Here is a 13,105-nt window from a genome sequence, read left to right as displayed (position 1 = left end):
TTTTTTTTTTTTTTTTTGAGAGAAAGGATCTTGCTCTGTTGCCCAGGCTGGAGTGCAATGGCACAATCATAGCTCATTTCAGCCAACCTCCTGGGCTCAAGCAATCCTCCTGCCTCAGCCTCCTGAGTAGCCAAGACTACAGGCACACACAACCATGCCTGCTAATTTTTATTTGTTTTATTTTTTTTGTAGAGACAAGGTCTCACTACATTGCCCAGGCTGGTCTCAAACTCCTGGCCTCAAGCGATCCTCCTGTCTCGAGTCCACATTCTTAGCCAGTGTGTGATGCTAACCCATTTTCATAAGCACCGTGATTAGCCTGGCAACAATCATCAATATTTTCTGGCCTTAAATTTTTAAGATTTTTGTTTTAAATTTTTTTTACTTTTTTGGTTTTAAATTGCCTGCTATTCCCCCTTGACATTTAGAACATGCTTTGTTTCTTGACACTGATGTTACTGTTAGGATCCAGTTATTACTGGCTAATATTTGCTGAGAGCAACACTGGGCCAGGTTCTGTGCCGAGCAGCTTCATGTCACACCCACTCTAGGAGGAAGGTCTTGATATTGTCCCCATTTTCCAGATGAGGAAACTGAGGTTCAGAAAGAAGTCATTTGCTCAAGATCACAGAGCAAGTGGTGGGAGGGTGGGGGTTTTTAACTCAGGTGTGCTTGGCTCCAGTGCCCAAGTTCTCAGCCCCGAGCCCGTGCAGTCTCCCAAATAATAGCCCTTGATCCTAACCACCACCGGAGGAATGGCTATTGGATAAAGGACCGGAGAGGGTGGTCACAGGCTCTAGGCCACATAGCACATTGAGAGTGTTGGTGGCAGGGGCAGGGATGTCCTGATTCCTACTCTGGTGCTCTTTGTGCCCCTCCCAGGGCTCAGGACCCACATCCCAGCAAGCAGCTCACCTGTGCAGGCCACGGCAGCAAAGACCCAGCACTGGCCGTACTTGACGCGCTGGCAGCCGTGGTTCTTCCAGCGCCGCAGGATGTCCACGCTGCCGATCCAGGACATGGGATTGACACCGTCCCCGTAGTTGTTGTCCCAGCGTCCCAGCAGCACACCCTGGTCATCGTTGCAGTTGACCTGCAACCAGTAGGGCAGCACAGGAACTGAGCCTGGGATGGGGTGACAGCTGTGTCGGCTGGGTGAGCCTGAGCACAGCAGGCGTGGGGTGAAAGGCAGGGAGGGGAGCTCCAGGGTGAGGAAAGAGCAGGGGCAAAGGGGCCATGGTGTGACAGACTGCGGTGTGTGGCAGAGGGTGGGGGCTGGAGCCGGGGACAGGAGGGAGATGGGGAAGAAGGAGGTGGGGCAGGGTCAAGGTCTTGAACGCCATGCTGGGGATGTGACTCTGTCCTGTGAAGAACACAGGATTGCTCGGGAGCGACATGGCGTGATCTCAGTTTTACAAAGACCCGCTTGCGTCTCCCACCCCAGATTGTGTCGTTCGCCCTGAACTCCCATTACCTCAAGAATAAAATCAGCCTCCTGACCGCGATCCACGAGGCCCTTCTGGTCTCACCCCTGCCCACCTCTGCAGCTTCCTCTGCACCCACAGGCCCTGCTCACTCCACTCCGGGCACACTGGCCTCCCTTCCTTCCTCAAACCTGCCAAAGTCGCTACCTTCTCAGGGCCTTTGCACAGCTGTACCCTCTGCCTGGAACGCCCTTCTCCTGGGTACCACCTTAGGGAGCCTCTCAGCCCCTCCCGGAGCCTGGCCCTGCGGTCCAGCATTGTCACACCTCAGGTTCCTTCAGAGCGTGCACCGTCATTTATGACTGCCTGCTCATTCATACGGTATTTTGGTTAGTGTCTGTCTCCTCTCCCCTACCCTCTACAACACAGGCTCCATAAAGTTAGAGATCACACAGGACTTGTACACGGCTGTCTCCCCAGTGCCTAGGACACAAGTGGTACTTGATAAACATCCGCTGAAGAACTGAATAAATTAATTGCTCTGGGGGACCTCACAGCATCAGCCTCATCTGTGTAAATCATATCTTTCCAATGTAAGGTCTCTTCCTCGAGACTTACCCATCTCCTGGGTCCCCCCACCGCGCCCAGCACAGTGAATGGCCTGTGTCTCCACTGCGAGGGAGGGGCCTGCGGGAGCCCCCTGTGGGCCCACTCCGGACGGCCCTGCCACTCACTCACCATGCCGCTCACCACCCGGCCCACGTAGACGGGGCTGCTGCGGCGGGAGCAGTCACGGCCGGCGTTCTTCAGGAACTTGGGGTTGACATCTAGAAGGATCAGGCAGATGTCTAGGATCCCATCTTCAAACTGTGTCAGAGGAAACAAGAGAAGAAGGAGGAAGCTAGGAAGGCACCTCCTTCAGGAAGCCTGCCTTGAAGCCTCCACTGTTTCCTGCTCTGTCCCACACAGCAGACTACGAGGCTCCAGCTGAGTCTGCCAGATCTCTCTGGTGGCAGCTTCTCTTGGCCCAGGAGGGAATGGAGTGGGACAATGACTGGGTGAGCCATGAGTGTGTGACAAAGGGGGTGACAATATTCATCCAGGACCTGGTTGAGGGTACCTGGGAATCTGGAGCAGGGGCCCATGGAGTGGGCAGCCCAGTGTCCCTGGGGCTCCCCCTCAGAGTCACCCTGGGCCCTGTCACTGTCCCTTTCTCCTCTTGCTCAGCCAAATCTCCCACTTCCCCAAGGCGTGGCCCACCCTGCAGAGCTGATGTCAGCCCCTCGTCCCCCTCCGACCCAGCCCACACACACTGCTCTGATGGGAACTGAGACAGATTCTAAATACAGAAAGCCAGTCTCATCACTCTTCTGTTTCAACCGTATCCACAGTAAAACCCAGACTTCCCCGTGCAACCTACAACGCCCTTCACAATCTGCCCCCATCCCCTCTTTGACTTCATCTCTCACCACTCACACCCATACTCACTCTGCCCAGGCTCGCTGTCCCAGGGCCCTTGCACGTGCTATTTCTCTGCTCAGAATGCGCTTCCTGCTGCTCTCTGCAGGGCTCACACCATCTCAGCCTTGCCATTCAAACGTCATCTTTCTCAAAAGCAGGACCCCTTCTTGCCACCTTCCATTGGACCATCCACCTGCAGGGGCCCTTCTGTCTGCTCTCTTCCCCCGACCTCTGTGGTCCTTTCCTGGGCCAGATCTCCCTCCAAGCTGCACGATAGCCTTCCATGGTGTGAACCCTCTGTGGCTCCCTATTGCCATCAGCCTGATGTTCAGGGCTGTTCCACAACCTGGACACTGCTGGCTTCTCCCACCTCATCTCTTGGGGCTCCTTCACACACAAGGTATGCCCCAAGCTACAACATACGTCTCAGGCGTGACGTAAACTTTCCAACCTCTGAGCTTTCACTTGCATAGTTCCCTTGGCCTAGTATATTGTGCACACACCTCCTTGCGTGGCAAACTCCTATTTGTTCTTCAAAGCCCAGCTCAAATATTCCCTACTTCAAGAAGTCCCCCCTGATCCCCATAGGCTGTTATTCCTTCCTTCCTCTAAGTCTCATCTTCCTGGACTGTGATCCCCTTCAGAAGCTTTGCAAGGGCCATGTCCCATAGCCCAGCACAAGCCCCGATACAAAACAGGACCCTGGGAAATAAAGGAAGAAACTGACTTTGTTCTCCTTCTCAGGAGAGAATAAAAAGCCATGAAAAATCAGAGCCAATTCATTTTCTGATGTATTTTATGCATCACGGTCATACCCCCATTTCATTTCTATCCCACAGCAGGCTATGGGGTTGCTGGGCAGACAGTTTTGCAATTATCATGACAATATTCAGATGAGAAAACTTTGGTCAGAGCCTGAGACCATACAGGGAAGATTTCCCTATGGTTTCAGGGTAGGACCCTCTAGGCCTGAACATTGAACCCTGCCCCAGAGGCTGCTGGGGGAAGCCTCAGGGTGAACCCCACCCCAGGAGGCCAATACCTCCTAACACACCAGGAAGTTGAGTGGTCAGGGGTGCAATAGTTCTTGCTTTGTGAGTTTTCCCAGCAGTCTCAAGAATTTTTACAGGTGGATGGATGATAAATGAAATTTATCATCACCGGTTTAGAGAACCAGCCCAGGCTGGCCGGCTGGAGAGTGAGAAACCACATGAAACAGATGAGCCATCGGCTGAGGCCAGCCAAGCCCAGCCTAGACAGCCATGCACGGCTGACCCATAGACTTGTAACAAATAATAAGTGATGGTTGCTTTTAGCCCCTAAATCTCAGGCTTGTTTGTTCGCAAAGTATGGTTACTAGACAAGCAGCACCAGCATCACCTGGGAACTTGTTTGAAGAGCAAATTCTCACCCCCTAGTATTTTAACACCGTCTTTCAGTGATCCTGAGAACCACTGATCTGGGTGAGGGTTTAAAGCCCCTTCTTAGCACATGCCTAGCACACAGCGAGTGCCCTCTAAGTACTGCCTATTATTTAAATACATGAGCTTTACTGTTCCCTCTTCCCCCCTCCCGGGATACCAACCAACTTCACAGCTCCCAAAGGCTCTCCTAGTTCTTTCCCCACCTTGAATCCAGGGCCACCGCCTTTGCTGTGTGACCTCAGGCCAGCCTTGGCCCTCTCTGAACCTTCAGCTGTTTCAGGGCCTTTGCATCCCTGACAGCATGAAGTGGATGACTCTGTGACTCACTCCCAGCTATGCAGCTTTGGCTGCCCCCAGACACAGGGTCAGGCACACAGAAGGGCCTGAGATGGTTGGGAGAAACAGGGTGTTGCCCCTACCTGCCCAAAATTCCAAGGTATGCTCTTGATGAACTTGGCCGAGCCCTGGTAGATAAAGCCCTGCTGGGTGAGGACGTACTCCTGCCGCTCCTCTTCCGAGTCCAGGTACACAGCGTCCGCTGCAGGCAGGAAGAAAGGGACCTCAGCTCTGGGTCTGCAGAGGCCCAAGGGTCCCCGCAAATCTGGCAGTCAAGGGTGCCACCTCCCTAGGCCAAGCCAGTGTCTCAGAGATCCATCCTTCTTTTAATTAGGGAAAGTCACCATTAAGGAATAATCCCACATCAGTGAGATAAGGTGTTATCGGTTAGTGACAACAAAGGCTGCCATTTCTCCAACACTCACCACGTGCCGGGACCTGTGATAAATGTCTGGCCTGTGTTAATAAATTTAATCTCCAGAACAGCCTTATGAGGAACGGACCCTTGAAAGCCCCATTTTAAAGATGGGAAAACTAAGGCTCAGGAATATTTTATAGCTAGGAAAATTGAGACTAAAGACAGAGGAGCACTGGACCAGGAGTTAGGAAACTCCTGAGCCTCATTTGCTGTGTGACCCTGGGTAGGCTACTTTGCCTTCTCTGCCCACCTTAACATCTCACTGTGTCAGCCCAAAATGCAGATCTGAAAGGTGCTTTGGAAACGAAAGCCCTGAGGTAGCATGAGGGAGGCGCATGATTCAAGGGAGAGAGAGCTCAGTAGCAGAGGGGAAGGCCAAGAAAGGATTCTTGCAGCTCAGGAGAGGTGGGGTCCTGTCCAGCTTGAGGGAGTCACAGAGGGCTCCCTGGAGGAGGTGGCATCTGAATGCTGTCTTGAAAAATGATTAAGGTTTAGAGAGTTGGAACCTGGAGGGTGGCATTCTAAGCAGAGGACCAGAAAGAACAAAGTTTTGGCTGCTGGAAAATGCAGGGCATTTAGTTGTCTGTGGCCAGTGAGGGGAGAAGAGGGGGCTGAGGAAGTTGGGACCAGATGGTAGGAGGCCAAAGATCAGGCGGGCTTTACTGACTCCACTTCACTGGTGAAGAAACTGAGGCCAAGAAGGGGCAATCTGGAGCCGCATTATGACTTTGGTGAGCCGCAGGCAGTCTTGACTTCATGCATTCCTTCCTCCATGAGAAAAAAAGTAATTGAAAAATGACTGCCTTGGTTAATGACAGCTATCTCAGTATTACATATTAAAACCTATTGTTCAACTTAAATGTTCATTTTTTTCTTCTGATTTTAAATTAAATTAAAACATGTTCACGGGCCCCTAAAAGTTTCTCGGGCCCCAGGCACTGTGCCTGTCAGGTCTAATGGAGTAGGTGGCCTGGGAAAGAAGCAGCTGCTGGACCCTCAGACCCCTGGGCTTTGTCACGCCCATCTGCGGCGACCAGCAGCCCCCACTTTCATCACAGTGAGGAAAAATGGGAAAGAGGCCAAGTCTCTTGTGTGTTCTGATCTTTGGCTCTGGAAACTTCTATAAAAATTAACCCTGAAGTCAATGAACTATAATGGCTCTGCAGCAGCTGGAGGATGTGGGATAAAGAATGAAAGAGAAAGGACAACCCACAGTGTTTCAACATTAGAATGAGTGTCAGCACTTGTTGAACTGTCCCCACCCCAGCTCAGGATGCCAAGACTGTGACGTCCCCAGCTCAGGTCTCCATCTGGTAAAGGTGGGGGCACTGGGGACGTGAAACCTTGCATATAACTGGCACTCGATCATATTGGTCTTGGAGCTGACGTATAGGAGGGTCCCATTTTCCAGGCAGACCCGGCCCTTTCCCACTCATCAGACTGATTTCCTCCCGTAGCGCTCCTGCGCTCACCCCAGCCCAACTTCCTGCCTCTGCATCACCAGCTCTACAGCTCCTGCCCCGGGATGTGGGTCACTTTAGTCACTGTGCCGCTTGGCTGACCGCCACTCCAACCCGCCGGGTGAGGCCAAGCAGGAGGAAGGGGGCCATCCCCCAGAACCACGCTCCCCATTCCCTGAACTCTGAAACCCTGTGGTGTGGACAAGGGTGGGGACACCGGCGTGTTCCTGTCCTGTTGGCAAAGCTGCCAACTAGTTGCGACTCTCTGCAGTTGACTAAAATTCAAAACAAACCTATGGGGCGGGGGGATCCAGTAAGGCTAATTCTGTCCCGAGAAATCATTCCATTGGCCACAGGGTCTGAAGCAATGGTGCTCATTGATGCATGGTCCCTGCGTGCCATGAGCCTCCAGGCACAACCTCTTGTCCATCAGTGGGGGCTAGACCATCCACATGGGCAAGACACAGGACACTCGAGGCCCTTAGAAAGAATGAGCAGATGTGGCCGGGCTTGGTGGCTCACGCCGATAATCCTAGCACTTTGGGAGCCCAAGGTGGGCGGATCACCTGAGGTCAGGAGTTTGAGATCAGCCTGGCCAACATGGTGAAACTCCGTCTCTACTAAAAATACAAAAATTAGCCCAGCGTGGTGGTGCATGCCTGTAGTCCCAGCTACATGGGAGGCTGAGGCAGGAGAATCATTTCAACCCGGGAGACAGAGGTTGCAGTGAGCCAAGATTTCACTGCTGCACTCCAGCCTGGGTGACAGAGAGAGCCTCGGTCTCAAAAAAAAAAAAAAAAAGAAAGAAAGAATGAATGAACAGATGTTTGCAGACCAATGTGGACAGATCCTCACAGTGTATTGCAAGGGGAAAAAACCAAGTTGTAGGTTAATGTATACGGTGGGATCCTTTTATGTTTGTGATAGAGAGACAGAGCCCTAAACAATACAGCAGTTTCTCCAGGCACGTGCAGACTGGCCTAAGGAGGGGAGCCCCCGCAAAATATCTAACAATGGTGTTCCCCCAGGAGGAGGGGTCAAAGGGGGAGGCCGTTTCTCTGTAGTCTTGAAGCCCTCCCCTCCCCTTTTTTTGAGACAGAGTCTTTCTCTGTCACCCAGGCTGGAGTACAGTGGCACAATCCCAGCTAACTGCAGCCTCAACCTCCTGGACTCAAGAGATGATCCCACCTTAGCCTCCTGAGTAGTTGGGACTACAGGTAGGTGTGTGTCATCACATCAGGCTAATTTTTGTATTTTTTTATAGAGATGGTGAGTTTCACCATGCTGGCAAGGCTGGTCTTGAACTCCTGGCTCAAGTGATCCCCCTGCCTCAGCCTCCGAAACTGCAGGGATTACAAGTGTGGAATTACAGGCGTGGGATTACACTGCACCTGGGCTTGAAGCTTTTCTAAAGAGAATGCTGTCATGGCCTACTGTTATACTGGGAAATAAAAGTCAAAATATGGAAACGAGAAACATTTTAAAAGCTTTCTGCTCAAATATAAATTGCCTCAAAATAGAGAAGAAAAAAGATAAAGCAGTGGGCCAGCAAGAAGGTGGTGGTCTAACAGCCAGGAGGCCAGAATTTCCGCCCTTTTGAGGACAGACACACAATTCCCAGGAGGGGCCTGGCCCGTGATGCTTGTCCCCCTGCTTTGTTTCATTAGAGCAGAAAGGAAACAGATCATTAGACCCGACTGCCTTGCTAGTTAGATGGGAAAATCGAGGCCTGGGGAGGTGATGGGCAACCCCTGCCTCCTCAGTTTCCTGTGTGTGAAGTGGGGACGCTGTAATGTCACCCTTAGGATTGTTGAGAGGCCCGACTGAGACAGTGCGTAAGAAGGCAGCTGGACAGTCAAACTGCTCCTACTCACCCCCCTCCCGCAGCCCTCCCCCCAACCTCACCTCCCCGTTTCCCTTCCCCAAACCAGTCTGGGTGAGATTTAAAACATGGCTGCCCACCTCGGCCAGGCACAGTGGATCATGCTTGTAATCCCAGCACTTTGGGAGGCTGAGGCGGGTGGATCACCTGAGGTCAGGAGTTCAGGACCAGCCTGGCCAACATGGTGAAACTCTGTCTCTACTAAAAATATAAAAATTAGCCAGGCGTGGTGGCACATGCTTGTAATCCCAGCTACCCGGGAGGCTGAGACAGGAGAATTGCTTGAACCTGGTGGGCGGAGGTTGCAGTGAGCCGAGATCGTACCATTGCATTCCAGCCCAGGCAACAAGAGCAAAACTCTGTCTCAAAACACAAAAAACAAAAACAGGGCCCCATGAAACAGAACCAGGACATAGTGCCCGGGCCTGGGCATCAGCTGGGCACCCTTTTTCTGATGTGTAGCTTTTGAAACCAAGTCACCGCTAAGCCCCAGTTCATAGTGGTCTGGGAATACACAGGCCTCAAACAGTGAATGAAGTCCCTTGGTAAATATCTGGAATTGGGCATGTCATTCTACTTCTTTGTATTTTTAGTTTTTTAGAGGCAGGGTCTCACTCTGTTATCCAGGCTGGAGTGCAGTGGTATAATCACAGCTCACTGCAGCCTCCACCTCCTGGACACAAATGATCCTCCCATCTCAACCTCCCAATTAGCTGGGACCACAGGCGTGCACTACCACACCCAGCTACTGTTAAATTTTTTTTTTTTTTTGTAGAGACAGGGTCTTGCTCTGCTGCCCAGGCTGGTCTTTAACTTCTGGCTCACTCAAGTGATCCTCCCTCCTCAGCCTCCCAAGGGACCAAGATTATAGGCATGGATCACTGAGACCGGCCTCATTTTGTTTCTATAAACAGGGATGACAGGAGTACTCATGTCTTGAGGGTTTTGTGAGGCTGGAGCACAGTGGGCCCCACTCAGTCCACTTTGATGTGTGTCTCTTATCCCCTGTTCTTCCCACCTCCAGTGGCCTCCATGGGCGGATCCAGCCCTGCCCACCCCAACGCTGTGAGTGGACGGCGTGTGGCTCACCTGGGCACCAGGCATTGAAGAGCAAGATGAAGTGGCCCAGCACAAAGCTGGATCCCTGGTAGCCAGTGGAGGCCTCCAGGCTGAGGCGATACAGGCCGATGGGGGCGTTGGCCGGGGTGGTGAGCTGTAGCGAGAGGGTGCAGTCTTGCTGGTCCACCACGGTGGCCGTCCAGTCACCCTCCTCCACAGCATCTCGTAGTGGAAAACGGGCTTTGGTCCCGGCCTCCTGGCTGGGGGCTGGGCCTGTGGAGGGAGAAGCAGTAGCTGTGAGCTAGGGGTGGCAGGGCTGGCACGGCAGGGCACCTACCTGGGGTCCCCCGGCTTGGGCTCCAGGCCTAGTTCTGCCACTAACCACTGAAATAACTTTGGCAAGAAGTTTTGTCTCCTTGAGCCTCAGTTTCCTCACCTGTAAAGAGGGGCTCAGAACCCCAGCCTTTTGGGGTGGTTTTGTGGGAATGCATAAAAAACCACAGGCACACACATGTCCTCAACTAGAGAGTCCTCCTGAGGGAGGGCCAGGCAACCCGGAACCAAGGCTCATTCCACTGCTCTGCAATGACGTGACTTGGGACAAGCCCATCCCTCTCTCTGGGATCGCCTGGCTCATTTGTGTAGCACAGACAAGGATTAGGCAAGATGCCCCAGGGCCCCCCTTTCCTGCCTAAATCCTCTACCTGCTAGCGTCCCGCTTTTTCCCTCAGAGAAGGAAGCCCAGACACTGAGCAGAAAGGGACCTCCTTCCTCTGAGAGCCCCTTGCGGTAGGCCAGCGGAGGATGCTGGCTGGCCCACACAGCCTCTAGCTGTCTGTCTCCCTAAGCCCCCCAAACTGCTGTCCCCCGCATCTCCACAGGCAGTTCTGAGATGCTGGTCATAACCACCCCTCTCCTTCCTACAGCCTTTTACACTTTATGAAGCACCTGCTTCCTTTGAGACCCCTTGCCCAGGTGAGAACACTGAGGCTCAGAGTGAAGGGGGTCTCCCAAGGATATCCTAGGAGTTTGTGGCAAAGGTCGCATCTGAAGTGGGTCTTTAGCTCTCAGTTGTCTTCTACGGTGCCTCTCCTTCCCAAACAGGACGCTCCCCAGCCGGGTTCTCAAAGGCACAGCAATGGGCACACTCTCCAAGCAACCAAGAAATTCCCGAGGCCTGGGGAAGCCTGAGGGACTTTTCCAGGTGGAGGGGAGGGCCACCCCCACAGGCAGGTCTGAGTCATGGGCAGGGCGAGGAGGGGCCGGTCACTTTCTGGACTTGGGTGGTGGAGAGGAGACAGACGACGTTCTCTGCCTGGCTGGGCGGGTGCCCAGGAAAGTTTATTTTTATTCTTACATCTCCCTCCCTGCAGCTCTGCCCACCCGCTGCTGACATTATTGGGGCCTGCTCACCCTGGGGCTCCCTCCCAGCCCTCAGCCCCCTCCTCCCTGCCAGCCAGCCCCACCCACACCCAGCTCAAATGTAACCATGAACTAACAGGCACGACACAGGCCTCTGGGGCCCTGCCCAAGTGCCAGGGGCCAACTGGAAGCCTTTGAATGCTCCCTGACTTCCAAAACTGGCATTCGGGGAGGAGCCGTGCAGGCTTGGGGTCCCAGACCCACCCTAGGTCTGGTTCCCCCACTCTGCCCCTGAGTACTGTGTGACCTGGGCCACATCACCAGGCCTCTCTGATCTGCTTTCTTATCCAAGAAGAAAACAGGCTTAGGCCACATGCCCGAGAGGGTCCAATCTCAGGTTCGAAACTGGCTCTATGAACTTGGACAAGTTACTTAGCTTCTCTATGCCACAGTTTTCTCATCTGTAAAATGGGGCCAGTGGCAGTACCTCCCTATAAGGTTGTTGTGAAGCTTAAAGAGGACAGGCATGCAAAGCATCCCACAAGGCGCCTGGTGTATAGTAAGTGCTCAGGAAATCATAGTTAGCCTTGTTCAGTTTTCATGAACGCCTCCTGGTTCTGTTTCGAAGGTTCCATGAGAGAGTTCATAGAAAGCATTTGGAACAGTGACCAGCTCAGTTATCATGCAGGAAATGTGAGCGATCGTCAGTGTTATTAGAAGGGGCCACTAAAAATCTGAATTCTCAGGCTAAATAGTAGATTATGAGAACTGGAGTGGAATATAGAGATGGTCTAGTTTCATTGAAGAACTTCACAGATATGGAAACTGAGGCTGAGCGGGGTGGCGCTGGGGTGACCAAGCATCACAGTTTGCTCAGGACAGCCTCAGTTTATGCCTGTGGCCCTTACTTAATTCTTAAGGGCCCTCCTTCCAATCCCAGAAACGTCCCCGCTCAGAGGATCAATGATCTGGTCTCTGTGGCATCAGGCCTGGGCCAGGTCCCATTGCCAATGTCGCTGTTGACATTTTACCCTCGGGGACAAGTCAGGAAACGCATTTCCCTTTCTCTCTATCTTGGGACAGCCATGCACACACAGTCACACACACTCACACACCCCTTTCTTCCCAGATCTCGGGGGGACAAGAGAAGGACAGGCTGTCCCACGGTCCACCCGCTGCTCGCGTAAGCTGGCTTCACAAAGTCCTTGGCTGCGGTTCTACACCATCCTCTTTGTGGGACCAGGGGCACCATGAGGACGACTCTGTGCCCAAATGACCACAGGGAGCATAGGGTCCTGGCCACTATCCCAGACCATGGTGGCCGGGCTGGGATGGGGTGGGTGAGCAGAACCTTCTAGAGTAAAGCCTTCTATTCGCCTCATAAGGGTTACTTTCACTCCTCCAGGCTGACTTCACTCCTACGGCCACAGCCACACCCCCTCAAACCCAACCCCATCCTTGGAGGGAAGCAGAGCTTTATCCCTTTAACAAGGATGGCATTTGTCTAGTGTGGCCTGGACCCCATAACAGAATCTGTCAGGTCTCGAACTGTCTGGGTGAAAACACACATCTAGGAATGTGTGGGGTCAGGCCACACATTCACTTTCACATTCACTCAGCTCCATTCGCTGAGTGACCTTAGCCAGCTCTCCTGCTTCTCTGGGCCTCAGTTTCCCATCACAAGCTAGAATGTTCCCGCACAGGAGCAGAGTCAGCTGGCCAGGCCTTGAACCGAGTGCTGACCCAGGCCAGGCCTGGAGTTGAGGGAGGGCCCGGTTTCCTGGTATTGTCCCTCAGGCTTCCCCAGGCCTTGGGAATTTCTTGGTTGCTTGGACAGGGAAGATGTGTGCACTCTGTACTCAGAGATCTGGGCTCCTCTGTGGCTGCCTACAGGGGCTGCGGAAGTGACCAGGGCAGGTTGGTTATGGTTTGAGATAAGTTGGTGGAGACTGGAGGACAGAGATTAGCTGGCTGGGGTGGGAAGGTCAGCAGTGGCCCTTCACCCAACCCCAAACTCAGGACCCTAATCACCTAACACTACGCTGCCCAGACAATTGGAGGAGAAATAAGAAAGGGGACATCTGGGCTGGGCGCGGTGGCTCACACCTGTAATCCTAGCACTTTGGGAGGCCGAGGTGGGCGGATCACAAGGTCAGGAGATCGAAACCATCCTGGCTAACACGGTGAAATCCCGTCTCTACTAAAAATATTAAAAATTAGCCAGCGTGGTGGCGGGCGCCTGTAGTCCCAGCTACTCGGGAGGCTGAGGCAGGAGAATG

At 53.1% G+C, this 13,105-nt stretch overlaps 1 protein-coding gene across 1 annotated transcript in view; it reads right to left on the bottom strand.

The window, feature by feature from the left end:
* The window catches only part of TGM2 (transglutaminase 2), a 35,599-nt gene that overhangs the window by 18,969 nt on the left and 3,525 nt on the right, over window positions 1-13,105 (bottom strand). Inside the window, exons 3-6 of the mRNA XM_011974979.1 lie at window positions 9,495-9,737; window positions 4,729-4,847; window positions 2,163-2,291; window positions 916-1,093 (exon numbers count right to left, since the gene is read on the bottom strand). Coding sequence (XP_011830369.1) covers window positions 916-1,093; window positions 2,163-2,291; window positions 4,729-4,847; window positions 9,495-9,737 — 669 coding nt within the window. The remainder of the gene's footprint in view (window positions 1-915; window positions 1,094-2,162; window positions 2,292-4,728; window positions 4,848-9,494; window positions 9,738-13,105) is intronic.

Source organism: Mandrillus leucophaeus, unplaced genomic scaffold, assembly GCF_000951045.1.
Source record: "Mandrillus leucophaeus isolate KB7577 unplaced genomic scaffold, Mleu.le_1.0 Scaffold150, whole genome shotgun sequence".
NCBI classification, from domain to species: domain Eukaryota; kingdom Metazoa; phylum Chordata; class Mammalia; order Primates; family Cercopithecidae; genus Mandrillus; species Mandrillus leucophaeus.
This window is presented reverse-complemented; position numbering and strand designations above follow the sequence as displayed.